At 36.4% G+C, this 14,526-nt stretch overlaps 1 protein-coding gene across 3 annotated transcripts in view; it reads left to right on the top strand.

Annotated features, from left to right (window-relative positions):
• Positions 1-6,603: 6,603 nt before the first annotated feature.
• The window catches only part of LOC111516674 (cilia- and flagella-associated protein 251), a 97,781-nt gene continuing 89,858 nt past the window's right edge, over positions 6,604-14,526 (top strand). For 2 of the 3 annotated variants that reach the window (XM_074175378.1, XM_074175377.1), the window contains exons 1-2: positions 6,604-6,940; positions 10,618-10,764. In XM_074175378.1, the coding sequence (XP_074031479.1) occupies positions 6,695-6,940; positions 10,618-10,764 (393 nt within the window). In that variant the 5' untranslated portion in view covers positions 6,604-6,694. The remainder of the gene's footprint in view (positions 6,941-10,617; positions 10,765-14,526) is intronic. The other variant, XM_074175376.1, reaches the window with a different exon arrangement.

Here is a 14,526-nt window from a genome sequence, read left to right on the forward strand (position 1 = left end):
AACTGTTTCAAACGGAAACTGACGTGGTCTTATTGCACATCTGCAAAATAAAACGAACCTATATACAAAATTTCAGCCTCCGAAAATATAGCGGTACGGAGAAACGGCGATGAAAAGGAAATTGTCATTGTACACGCGTTTGATCAAAACAAAAATTATTTATTGGTTTTATACGATTCTAATTATTTTAATAATTTCTCAACGTAACTAGGAGATTCAAAATTAAATATAAGAAAATAAAAGCGGTGAATTGGTGCAGTGATAGTGTGCCTGACTAACGACCGCAAGGTCGTGTCTTCGATCCCAAACTCGACGAGATATTTTTCTCGAGAGAATGTATCTAGATGAAGCTGGGATGATTCTGCAACGATACATGGCTGACGGACTGCGAATAGCCATGATGCTCCCTACGTGGCTAGGGGATTTATTAATACCTAGGACACGAGGCTAATGACCAAAAACAGGAAATTAAAAATTCAGGATTTTGTCCATTGGACGTAAAGTGTGCGTTGGTGCCATCGAGAACGCTTCCTAATCCCTTTAAGATATAACAAAACATTCACTATAGTACATTCGGTATTGTCTGAGAGAGAAAGAATTTCAAGAATGCAAACATACCGATACAGCAAAGAAAACAACATAGTCGTCTCAACCAAGTGACATGCCGTTCATCCACAAAGGCACTGATATATTTCTATCCGCTATCCCCCTTGAGGACGACACTAACGAGCCATTAAAATAGTGATTTGCGACAAACAATGCCAAAAGAGGCAGCCGACGCTTTTCTCATATTGCGTTAAAGATATCTATATCAGGCGTCAGACTGAGGGTATATATTGACTTCATATTGTTGTGAAGTATTCGTCAGGAGCTTCAAAATGATGTGTCACAATACTCCCTTTCCATTTAATTTTTTTTCCCAGAAGGCGCCCAGTTGCCACCTTGAAAGTTTCATTTGTCAATTTCACTTCAAAATAAAATAATCATGCAATAATTTCATTATTCGCGAATTTCAATTTTTTGACTTGACCCGTACAAAAAATAAAAAGGGGGGACATTAAAGAAATGCACTGTATATCGCACGTCTTAACGTAAGACCCTGCTAGTCCATTGCTCGCACAAGTTTCGAATTCTGAAGGTTATCGTTCGTAGGGGGTTAACCTGGTTAACGGCCACCGAAGTGGTCTGACCTGTATACAGCTGTTTCAGCCTGTTGGGCTGAAGACAAAATGTAACCTGAACCTGCACGTCGTCTTGATTTCAGACAGGTTGAAGCCTGGCTCCCTTACCCTTTGAACTGATGTTTGCCAGAAGGACAAACGGGTCATAACTGATGGTGAGTGTTGATGGTATGGCGGCATGAATGTCCTTAGACATCAGAACCGCCCTTCACGGTGTACCCCTACCTGGCTGGGGTGGGTTGGATGAAGAAATTGTTCATCTTTTAACGGATGGCATAGGGGCCTCATTCGACAGAGTGTCGGGGCCTTCTATTTCGGGAGGGGTCGTCTACAGTATAATCCATAGCTTCCCTGACTAATGGGTTTTCATGAGCTTCTGCACCATCAAAAACTCTCTGATTTCTCGACTGAATGGGTCAAAATGTAACCGAAATCCATCTTCATTTCGTTCAGGTTTGGAGACCAGCTCCCCTACCCTTTTGGCTGATCATTGGCCTTGAGAGGGACCAATGGGTACATGACTGATGGGTGACGGCATGAAGTCCTTAGACATCAGTGCCGCCCTTCACGGGATACCCCTACCTGGCTGGGGTGGGATGGATGAAAAAGTTATTCATCCTTTAACGGGGGACATGAGGGCCTCATTCGACAGAGTGTCGGGGCCTTCTATATCGGGAGGGGTCGTCTACAGCATAATCTGTGGCTTCCCTAACTAACGGGTTTTCGTGAGTTTCCGTTTTTTCGAAAACTCTCACATTCCTCGACTGAATGGACTGCCGAATGGAAGGCAGCTGCAAATCTCTGCGGATGGCTTCATTCCGCACGAACCAAGGAGCATTCACAATCATCCTAATTAACTTATTTTGTAACCTTTCCAAAATGGAAATATTGGACGGAGCCGCTTGTCCCCAGACGCCTGAAGCGTACATGATGACAGACTTGAACATCGTGTTGTAGATCGTGATCTTGTTTTTCAAACTCATTTTAGATTTCCTGTTGATCAGAGGGTACAGTCTAGCTATCCGACCCTCGATCTTGGATTTAACGTACATAATGTGCGGGTTCCAAGTGAGTCTACGGTCTATTAGAAGACCGAGGTACTTTACTCGCGCCTGCCAGTCAATCTCCCTTCCAGAGATTCTCACTTTTCTCCCCGGAGAAGATAGTAATCTTCCTATGGTTATCGCCTGAGTCTTTTCCGGGTTTACTCGGATCTTCCAATCGAGGTACCAGCGCTCGAGGTCGTCCAATGCACGTTGCATGTAGACGACGCCGAGCTCCCGCCCCATGGAAGACGAGAGTAGAGCCGTGTCATCGGTGTACAGGGATATCTTCACTCTTTCGGACCTAGGCAGGTCGCTTGTATAGAGCGAATACAGCGTCGGAGAGAGCACGGCCCCCTGTGGCACTCCAGCGAGGATCTCTCTGTTGTCAGACAGAGAGTCCTCTACTCTGACCTGAAAGGTTCTGCCTCTCAGGAAAGACCCGATCCACCGGATCAGGCCCCGAGGTAGGTCGAGCGCGTTTAGCTTATGTATAAGACCTTCGTGCCATACACGGTCGAAGGCCTTTGAAATATCTAAAAGTACGATATGTACTTTTTTGTTGTTGTTCAGCTCGCTGATGGTGTTCTCGACCAACCTTAGAGCCTGTAGTTCAGTGGAGTGATCTCTCCTGAAGCCGAATTGTTCGTTAGGCAGAGCATTTCGGTCCTCAACTTCTTCGTTGAGTCTTTGCAGAACGACTCTTTCAGCCAGCTTAGCCGCCGACGAGAGTAGACTGATCGGGCGATAGTTCTGCGGGAACAGCTGGTTCTGACCCTGTTTCGGGAGCATGACGACGATCGCATGCTTCCACCTTCTAGGGAAGTGTCTGAGGGCCAACGAACTGTTGATAAGACTTAGCAAGAATTCAACGCTGTTTTCCGGGAGTCTCTTCAACAACTTGTTAGTTATTGAATCGGCCCCCGGAGCTTTCTTTGCTTTCGCAGCCTTGATGAGACCCTTCAGCTCCTCCATAGAAGCTGGACGGATGTCGTCGTCGTCATCCTCCCTGAGAAGTCGGTGAACCCGGTCTTCCAGCAGCATATCGCGATCGATGTCGTCATCGTCGTCAACGTTAAGTTGAAACTGACGTTCCATCGTGTCTGCAAAGGCTAACGCCTTGTCGGCGGGGGAGTAGCACACTCCGCGCTCTCCGTGAATGGGTGAGAGAGCAGTCTTCTTCCCCCTGAGCCTACGAGTGACTCGCCAAAGCTCGTCACTCCTAGGTTCGAAGGATTCCAAGAGCTCTTCCCACCTTTCGTTTCGATGTTCATTGATGGCCAGTTTGACACGATTGGCCATCCTATTCGCCGCTGTTTTGTCCCCTGGGAAAAGGGTTCGCTGGTAGAGCCTTCTCAGGCGGTTTCTCTCTCGTATCAAGGCTTTGATACGAGGGGGAAACTCGTTGTAGCTCTTCAGCGGACACTCCTCCCTGGAGGTGGCCGCTCGAAACGCATCATTCACGGAAAGCTCGAAACGCTCAACTGCCGCGTCGAGTTCGTCGGGAGAGTCGAGTACCTCAGGAGGGGCGCGCATCTCTTCGAGCTGGGCTGTGAAGACATCCCAGTCCGTCTTAGATCTCACGCGATACTCAGGGGGAGGAAGATCATCGCCCAGTACCAGGATTACTGGATTATGATCAGAATCCAGTTCCGACAGAACGTAAATTTCGCTAGTCAGAGAGACGTTTCTGAGAAGCGCGATGTCTAGTACGTCAGGCCTAGTCTGCCCGCGATAGTACGTAGGCTCATCTGGTCCCAGCACGAGATATTCATGTCTGTCAACATGCGCATGGAGCGCTTGGCCGTTTCGATTTGTGGCTCTGCTCCAAGGTCTGTGCTTGGCATTGAAGTCGCCAGCAGCAATTGTCGGAATGTTGCTTCCCAACAGCAGTTCATCCAGAGATTCTGGGAGTAGACGAATGTTCGGAGGGTTGTAAACCGAGATTATTCTGTGACAACCCCTTCTCAGTTGAATTTCGACCCCCGCGGCCTCAGTACCGTGCAATCGAGCACTGTCAATGCCGTATTGGACACACTGCAGGGATCGCTTGGCAAAAATGCCAACTCCCCCTCCAGCACGTCCAACACGTTCTCTGTGAAAGAATCTGTAATTTGGAATGACAATGGATTCGTTCCTTAGATGTGTCTCCTGGACTAGAGCCATATCTATGTTGTTCTCTATAAGGAAATTTTCGAAGTCCAGCTTCTTTGTTCGAATGCCATTAGCATTCCAAAAAACTATCTTCAGAGATCTAGGCAACGTTGGTTGTCTAGACATTGGCAGTTCCGGTTATCACGCTTGTATTCACCGTGAACATTATCTGTAACACGGGGAATTTGACAAATAACTTTTTCATCTGGTCCAGTGCGGCACAGATGTCTGAAACCTCCTGAGGCTGAGGTGAGGGTTCAGGTCGAGGGGAGGTGGGCTTTGCAGAAGTACTTGCAGTACTTGCGCCCTTAGATGCAGCTTTTGCAAAGCTGACCCCCTCCTGGACGCGTCCAGACCCCACAGGTCTCCCTGAGGAGGCTGGTTTCCTTGTTGTGGTCTGCCCCTTCTTTTGTACCTTTGGGTACGCGGGGCAGCCACGGTCAAAATGTAAAAAACCAAGAAAAGTACATAATAAAAATAACTGCGTTAACGCAAGCGAGACATAAGTGGAACCACCTATTGGTGTGACACCCAAGTCAACTTGCTAAGTTTTTATGTCAGTGTTGGTGGTTTGACCAATCAACCGACAACTGCGGTGGCAGAAATTTTGGTATATTTCACACTTTCGTCAGGACAACTACAATAATAAGTTTATATATCTTGTAAAAAATATATAAATATGGAGAACTTACTAACGTGAGAATAAAATATAAAATAGTTCAAAAACAGATAGAAAAAACATGAAATAATGACAGTTGATCAAAATTTTACTAACCATGTCAAGTGGGAAAATTCGGAATAATACTCGAATTTCTAGATATTTTTTTTTTTGTTTATCATATTTCAGTAGATATGTGTAAATTTTGCTGAGACTATCAATATATTGATAGTCTCAGCAAAATTTACTTTATATCAGTTCTTCCATCTGAAATATTTGGGTTTTCAAAATTTATTTTATGATCCTCCGAATTAACATGTTCTGTTAATGCGCAAGAATTAACATTTCGTCTACAGTCGCTCTTAGGGGAAGTGATGCAACTACTTAGATGTCTAGATGTTTGTTCTATATATGTTTTAGAAAAATCCATACAATAAATTTTTTATACTAAATTGGATTTTTGTTTATTTGAAATTGGTGCTTTTAGTTTACTGTATAATTTAGATATCGTAGTGAAATTTGTTTTGGATATTTTGAGATTATTATTTCGGAATACAAGTTGAGGAGCTCTGCTTTTGACATGGTTGATACGAAGGGAATAACTTTCATTTGTAACCACTCAGTAATATCTGCCTTCATCCAATACAATGTCGGCAGCGTCTCGACTGGTCCACTGTGGTAACTTGCGTTATCCGTTACTACTACGGATCCCTGTGGAAGTTCAACAAGTGTATAATAGTTTTCCTTTATCATCAATGTTTTAATATTAACTTGTTCACAAAAAGGATTTGAAGCTTTAATAACTTCTAACTTAACTATTATATGCGAGCGCTTTCGGTAGCAGTATGAACTATCATCTTCATGGCTCTACTCAAACGGTTTAAAGCTTCAAATATATTTTAATATTAATACTTGTTCACAAAAAGGATTTGAAGCTTTAATAACTTCTAATTATTATATGCGAGCGCTTTCGATAGCAGACTGTGCTATCATCTTCATGCCCATACTCAAACTGAACGTTTCATCTTCTTGTTTGTTATTTTAAACGGTTAGATCGCCTCAGTGAATTTGTTGATGCTTCATTATTTAGGGTTTTGGCAGGTATTTGTGCTTCCCTTTCACCTGGACGTCTCATTAAATTTGCCTGTACTTGAGTTATATTATTATTATTACCTATTCTTTGTGTTGGTGTTTCTCTAAGTTCATTGTTTCTAGGAGTGTATATTGTTTCGTGGAGTATATTGAATGAATATATATACTGCTGTAGTTTTCTCTCATTTCTGGACATACTATAATATTGGGCTGCGATGTTATATATCTTTTGAGGATAGCCTTTTAGTGTAGGTATATCCATTCTACTATCCGTCATGACCTGTACACCACATAATATAAGTGAATTCAACGCACATTTTGAATGATATAAATATGCATGGTTTTTATCCTAGGATGTCAGCCGACTGCGTTTATGAACAAAGACCGGTGCCGACCACCGTGTGTAAAAACTTTATGTGCCGCCTCTCTAGATAATTTTTATAATTAAAAATTATCGGCGGTATTGGTCATCAAGGCAATATTTGTTAATTGTCACACTGAATTTGACAGATTTGACACCTTGATATTTTTAAACGAACTTTAAGCATATATAAACTTTCTGCAATATGTCCGACGAAAGTATTTCTCATAAAGAAGATAAGGAAAATTTACTATACATCGCAAGGAAAATACATTTAGAAGAATTCACTATTAGTGAAGACCATTCATATTTCAGAGATTCAGTAGACAAGGAAAGGGATGCCTTTATTACTCAACTGGGTTCAGAAGCAAGTTTAATAACGAGAACTGCAGAAGAGCAAGGTCCTAAAGTTTTTAGAGACCCAGAAATACTCAACAAAACTCGACCATTTGTAAGATATCTTTTATTTAATTCATATTTTGATACACTAGTTTATAGATGGTTCTCAATTATAGATTTTATTGGTAGATATACAATATCAGTTAAACTATCTATTGATATTTTCCTAGCACATCGAATGGAAAATACTATACGGTCCAAGTTCGGTAGTAGTATCCACGTAATTGATTAATAATGATAGTTTAAAATATTCTCACCAACTTCACTAACTTTATTTTCAAAAAATATATCACATGTTTCGCTATCAACAGTATCTTTTTTGTAGTTATACACTACGAAAAAGCTACTGTGATAGCGAAACATGTGATATATTTTTTGAAAGTGAAGTTTGTGATAGCGATACATGTATTGATATACAGGGTGTAACATAAGCACGTTAAAATATTCGAGTGACGTATTCCTGAGACAATTTTTGTGGTGACGGGGTGTTGAAATTGAATTTTTTTGTTCGCTTTTTGAAAATAACTCTTGCAAAAAATATTATTTGCACGAAATTCGGTACCCGGGATTTTTTGACGCGGGAAATCATAATTTCTTATTAATTTTCATGTAACATCTAGAAGGCGCTGCGTACGCTGTCATTATTCATTTCAAATTGCCCTTACTTTTTTGATAGTGAACTTTTGGTACTTTTCATGAAAAAACCTAATTCCCATACCTTTTCCAAGTAAAAAAGGTACATTTCCTCAACAACGCTGGAGTTGATCGTTTTCGAAATATTTACAATTTTCTATATCGATGCATATTCCTACTTTATAGCCAAATTTGATTTCAATAATTTTTGTCACTCTCCGCTTGCAAATTAGGTCAATTAAATCGAGTAGGCTGTGAGAATTTGTTAATAAAAATAGAAGTTCGCTGTCATTGTCTCATCAACAAGTTCAAAAACATGAAAAATAGAGATAAAGGTCCTAAAAATATGAGCGATAGCTCATTCGATTCGGAATCACCTCTAGAAAAATGTTTTTGAAGGATTTTATTGCAGGTAAAAAATTGCAATTGTTATTAACAAAATAAGATTAAAAAAAATGGTATTTAGTTTTTCGTTAATAAATCAAAAAATATTAATATTTGAGCAATTTTAAAAAAAGCTTGTTAAAGAGGAGGACATTTCCGATAAAAAAGTCCCGACTGCCGAAACTCCATCTCCATCATTTAGAACTTCAATTTGACGTTGAAAATAGGGTTCCGCGCGGCTGTTACGGCATGCGCGTGCTGCCGCTTAAGAGAGTTTATCAAATGAAATGATTTTTTTATAACATAAAATGTCATTTTGAAAATTTGAAAAAATCTAGTATCTTCTTAACACTTGAATGAATCGAGTCCCGTTGAAAAAAAAGTTTTATCACCATTTTTCAAAAAGTTATTCAATTATTAACTAACAAATTTTTTCCCAATCTCCGTTGGCATAAATAATGGGATAAAAGGTATAAATAGTTGGCCTATAAATTTTGAACTTCGTGGAGCCCTTTTGATATATATACTTCATACGATCCTGCGATAAAAGTTCATAAAAATTTATTAATTTGTTAATTAGGATTTATTATAACTATTGCAAAATGAAATATCTAAAAATTGTTGTTAAATTTTTTAAATTTTTTTTGCTATTTTGTTGTCTAGAGATAATTATGATTTAAATTTTTTTTTCTCAATTTTAATTTTTAATTGTTTAAAATCGATTTTTTTATATTTCGATTGTTTAAATAATTAGTTAAGAAATAATTTGGCTTTTAAAAATCATAATTTACACTTTAAAATAGTTTGGTGAAAAAAATTATTTATTATTTAATTGTTTATTAGTTTAACAATTATATATATATATATATATATATATATATATATATATATATATATATATATTTATATATATCAAAAGGGCTCCACGAAGTTTAAAATTCCTAGGCCAATTATTTATACCTTTTATCCCATTATTTATTTGGCATTAATAATGCCAATCTCCAATCAATAAATTGTTAGTCAACAATTGAATAACTTTTTGAAAAATGATGATAAAGCTTTTTTTTCTACGGGACTCGATTCATTCAAGTGTTAAGAAGATACTAGATTTTTTTCAAATTTTTTAAATGACATTTTATGTTATGAAAAAATTATTCTTTTGATAAACTCTCTTTAGCGGCAGTACGCGCATGCCGTAACACCCGCGCGGAACCCTATTTTCAACGTCAAATTAAAGTTATAAATGATGGAGATGGAGTTTCGGCAGTCGGGACTTTTTTATCGGAAATGTCCTCCTCTTTAACAAGCTTTTTTTAAAATTGCTCAAATATTAATATTTTTTGATTTATTAACAAAAAACTAAATACCATTTTTTTCAATCTTATTTTGTTAATAACAATTGCAATTTTTTACCTGCAATAAAATCCTTCAAAAACATTTTTCTAGAGGTGATTCCGAATCGAATGAGCTATCGCTCATATTTTTAGGACCTTTATCTCTATTTTTCATGTTTTTGAACTTGTTGATGAGACAATGACAGCGAACTTCTATTTTTATAAACAAACTTTCACAGCCTACTCGATTTAATTGACCTAATTTGCAAGCGGAGAGTGACAAAAATTATTGAAATCAAATTTGGCTATAAAGTAATATGCATCGATATAGAAAATTGTAAATATTTCGAAAACGATCACCTCCAGCGTTGTTGAGGAGGTGTACCATTTTTACTTGGAAAAAGTGTGGGAATTAGGTTTTTTCATGAAAAGTACCAAAAGTTTACTATCAAAGAAGTTAGGGCAATTTGAAATAAATAATGACAGCGTACGCAGCGCTCTCTAGATGTTACATGGAAATTAATACGAAATTATGATTTCCCACGTCAAAAAAATCCCGGGTACTGAATTTCGTGCAAATAACTTATTTTTTGCAAGAGATTTTTTCAAAAAGCGAACGAAGCATTTTCGGATACAAGTTCATATAGACTTTTTTTCTTAAAATTGTCTCAGGAATACGTCACTTGAATATTTCAACGTACTTATATTACACCCTGTATATTTTGAAAATAAAGTTTGTGAAGATCAAATCGTTAGGTGTAGTTAATGAAATTACTATGGATCTTCATCAAGTAACGGCCAAATCAATCAGAAGTTTAAAATATTGTAACGAATTAAAGAATTAACTGTCTTAATCAAATTTATTTTTAACAATATTTCACTATCACAACTAATTTATATCCAACACTTAGTCACTAACGCTTAATTTATCTTCACGATTAGATTCCTTTCCTTAAACGCACAATTCTCTTTCTAAGTACAGACTACTCTCGGGACGGAGAGCGACCTTTTTTATATCGTCAACGAACGTTCCGGATCCCTCTGCGGATTTCGGGACTCATCCGCATCCTTCCCGCTCTTTCGCGATGCGACATGCGTTTGTTGACTGTGACATCGGTCAGGGCCGGCTTCAGATTTATTACAATATTGTTTACTACTGTACCTTTGGTCACAGTTTAAAGTAAAAAAGGAACAATAATCTCAGTCTTTTGGAGCGCTCCATCTTCAAAGTTCTCTTCTCGGATGGACCTCCATAGTAAAAATATATTTCAACCACTTGCCTCATATGAAAAATTACAAGAAAAAATTCAACATGAATGGCTTTTTATTATTTGTTACATTATTCTCAATCAACATCAGTTAATATTCCAACTTTTAGGATTTACAATGGTCATTTGGTGTGAACACGAAGGTATCCATTAGGAATTTGACAACGTGGAATCGAAAACAAATATTTTTCGCTAGTTCACATTTCCCAATTTTATATGACTATTGCACGAAAGAGATGATTCATCTTGAAGGACATGTGAGTTGACTTTGTTTATTCTTATTCTTATTCATTTTTCAAAATTTTTAATTACAAATATTACATATAACGCAATTCCCTGTATAATGAACCTGTTTTTTCAATTTTATTCATCATTTCAAAGCGTCTTGTATAGATCAGAAACAATCGATGGCTTATGTATTTCAAGTTTTGATCTATTTTTGAATACTTCTGATATTTTTTTCCAACCGGGCATCCCATAGCGAAATCGAATTCAACAATTTCCACTCTTTTCCTCTATTCTCAAAAGTTAAATAAGCGGATATTGGTATTTTGACTATTTTAGGTTACAAGATTTTGAAACGGTGTCTTTGTTTTTCTCTCTTATTGTTTTTTTTAGAGAAAATAATATAAAATTGTAAATTGCATGCTTACTAAAGTGATGATGGTGACGGTTTGTAACAAAACAAGTTAAAGCATCTAACTGAAACGTGTAATTTTTTGAAAACAGTTATTCCGGTCAGTTCAGAAAAATAGATAATAAAATATGTGTCAATTGAACGAAAGAAAAGACTTTTATTTGAGACTTGTGAATTAGCACTGATTCAATTTTTTTGATGACTCTTTTGATAAAACAATTACTGAACATGAAATTTTATGCAATAACAATTTTTTATTCATTTATTTTTTCATTACAAACAATAAACAGAGTAATTGATTTGAATCAGCTCATGGATTTTCCAAAATTGTATGTTGAAATGAATTTTTCAGTAGGTACCGGAGTACTAAAAAATTGAAGTTGTTGAACATTAGAAATTAATGAATAACTCAAGAGAAGATATCATCTGTACTGAATTTTCAGTAACATTGCATACATTAAATTGTGATCAAAAACAAATAAATAATTTAAGCTAGAAAGTGAATTGAATATTAATATAAAGTATTCCCCTGTAAAACTCAACTGCTGTTTTCACAGCAATGTCTCGTACGGATAAGAAAACGGTATTATCATATCCACTTAAATTAAATGAATAAAAACACTTTTGTCTAATTACCACTAGTTGATTTTATTGATACGATCAGTTTCGGGTTTGACCCCATTATCAAGTATAAAACTGAGATGTGAAGTTTGAAAACTCGGTTTTATCAGTAGTCTAATCAACAAGTTCAAAAACATGAAAAATAGAGATAAAGGTCCCAAAAATATGAGCGATAGCTCATTGGATTTGGAATCACCTCTAGAAAAATGTTTTTGAAGGATTTTGATGCAGGTAAAAAATTGCAATTTTTAAATGAGATTTAAAAAAAAATGGTATTTAGTTTTTCGTTAATAACTCAAAAAGTAATAATATTTAAGCAATTTTTAAAAAAGATCGTTAAAGAGGAGGAAAATTTCCGATAAAAAAGTGCAAACTCCCGAAACTCTATCTCCATTATTTATAATTTTAATTTGACGTTGAAAATAGGGTTCCGCGCGGCTGTTACGGCATGCGCGCGCTGCCGCTAAAGAGAGTTTATCAAAAGAAATAATTTTTTTATAACATAAAATGTCATTTTAAAAATTTGAAAAAAATCTAGTATCTTCTTAACACTTGAATGAATCGAGTCCCGCAGAAAAAAAAGTTTTATCACCATTTTTCAAAAAGTTATTCAATTGTTAACTAAAAAATTTTTTACCAATTTCCGTTGGCATAAATAATGGGATAAAAGTATAAATAATTGGCTTATAAATTTTAAACTTCGTGGAGCCCTTTTAATATATATAGTTCATACGATCCTGCGATAAAAGTTCATAAAAATTTATTAATTTGTTAAGTATACATTTCTGGTTTTTAATTGATTTGTTAATTTCCATGGCTTCACTTCATTACATATGTGTAGGATTTTGAGGTTATCTTTATTCATCTTGTGTTTTGATTCTTGAAGATGTTCGTACATTGTAGATTTTTTGTCCAAATAGACGTGTTCACGCAGCCTTGTGTCAAAATGTCTACCGGTTTGGCCAGTATATACTGCAGAGTATTCGCCACACTCTATTCTATATATACCTGATTTTTTCATTCTATCCCGTTTGGGTTCTGCATTAAACAGGGTTCTACCTAAATTATTATAACTTATAAAAGCTGTTGATATTTTTTATTCAGAGAAATAATTTTGAATATTTTGTATAGTTTACCTGAGTAGTTGATGGTACTATACTTGACTATATTGTGTTCTCGACAGTTTGGGTATAATTTACTCAAGTATTTTGTGAGTTTTACCTGATATTATCTTTTCTATTAGATAAATTGGTACCTGATTGTTTACTGCAATTTGCTTAATTATTTTTAGTTCGTCTTGGAATTTCTTTTCAGGTAAAGGGATTGTGAAAGATCTGTGTACCATCGACCTAAACGCGGATAACTTATGTGAGAGTGAACTGAAAGAATCACTGAACGTATTTTTCCGGTAGATATTTAATTGAAAACCATTATTGACTCTTGAAATATTCACATCTAAGAAGTTAAGGTCCTTGTTTTGTTCGATTTCTACTGTGAACTTAATTTTGTTATGCAGACTATTGAGAAAGTTCAAAAATTGATCAATTTGTCTGTTTTCACCATCAAAACCAACTAGTACGTCATCATAATACCTATTATCATAATGGGGAATGTTCCTTCTGACGAAAATCAAGTAGTTTTCATAAAAGAGCTCTAAAACAACGCATTTTAAACTTATCATTTCAACCTTTTTCTTTAAAAATTATTTAAACACTTAAAAAAGACGAATGAAATGATGCATTCAACATTTAAAGGTATTCGTTTCTATTTCACCATTTGGCAACATCGGTTATAGCTAATAAAGGACAATGAATCTGCTACCTGTATGAGACAAACAAAGATGACATATTTCAGAGGCGTGCTGTTCTGTTTACTTATGTTCCGAGTTCCGAGACATTCTGTGACATATGATATTTTGTGCACCTAACCTATCTTTCTCTATATAAATAAATAACAAAACAACTGTTGTTTATGTGGCTTGTGGAGGTGGTATTGAACTATAATTTATATTTTGCCTTAATTGTTGATTTATAAAGATAATTTTCCTTTTTTAAAGTAGAATATCTAGGTACGTATAAATTATTTGCTGTAATAACCCATATTGAGGAACATTCCCCATTTTACTCACTCATTTTTGATCACTGACAGGAAATAAACTAAAATGTTTTTGGTTCTGGTTGAAATTATGAACAGTACCATTTGTTTATAAAATGTTTTTAGTGAAATGATTCATGTTTTATTATATACTTCCTTTTTTCACCGGAAATTACTTTTCGACAGCGTCTAGTCAGGCAATTTTTGAAACAGCTCAATATCAACAAGGCGTCTGGCCCTGATGAAGTGCTCGTCATGGTACTTGAAAAGTACGCAAATGAATTCGCACCAGTATTCTGCAGACTTTTCAACCTGTCTTGCAAGAAAGGGGTTTTTTCTTCATGTTGGAAGATTGCTCGCGTTTATCCTATTCCCAAAAAGGGTAAGAAAAATCTTCCAAATAACTATAGACCAGTCGCTTTGCTATCAGTGATATCAAAAATCATGGAGAAAGTCGTAAACCACCATATCTTCAAATATTTGGAAGGCTTCAACATCTTCAGCGATCATCAATATGGCTTTCGGAAACAAAGGTGACCTCCTATGACATATCACCCATATTTGGAATAATGCAATCGAGAAACATAGAGAATCAAGAGATGTTGCGCTTGATATTTCTGAGGCCTTTGACCGTGTGTGGTATGAGGGTTTGCTGGCTAAACTTCGA

The sequence above is a fragment of the Leptinotarsa decemlineata genome, unplaced genomic scaffold (assembly GCF_025532065.1).
Source record: "Leptinotarsa decemlineata unplaced genomic scaffold, Ldec_3_MD MMD2_tig00001019_RagTag_RagTag, whole genome shotgun sequence".
NCBI lineage: Eukaryota > Metazoa > Arthropoda > Insecta > Coleoptera > Chrysomelidae > Leptinotarsa > Leptinotarsa decemlineata.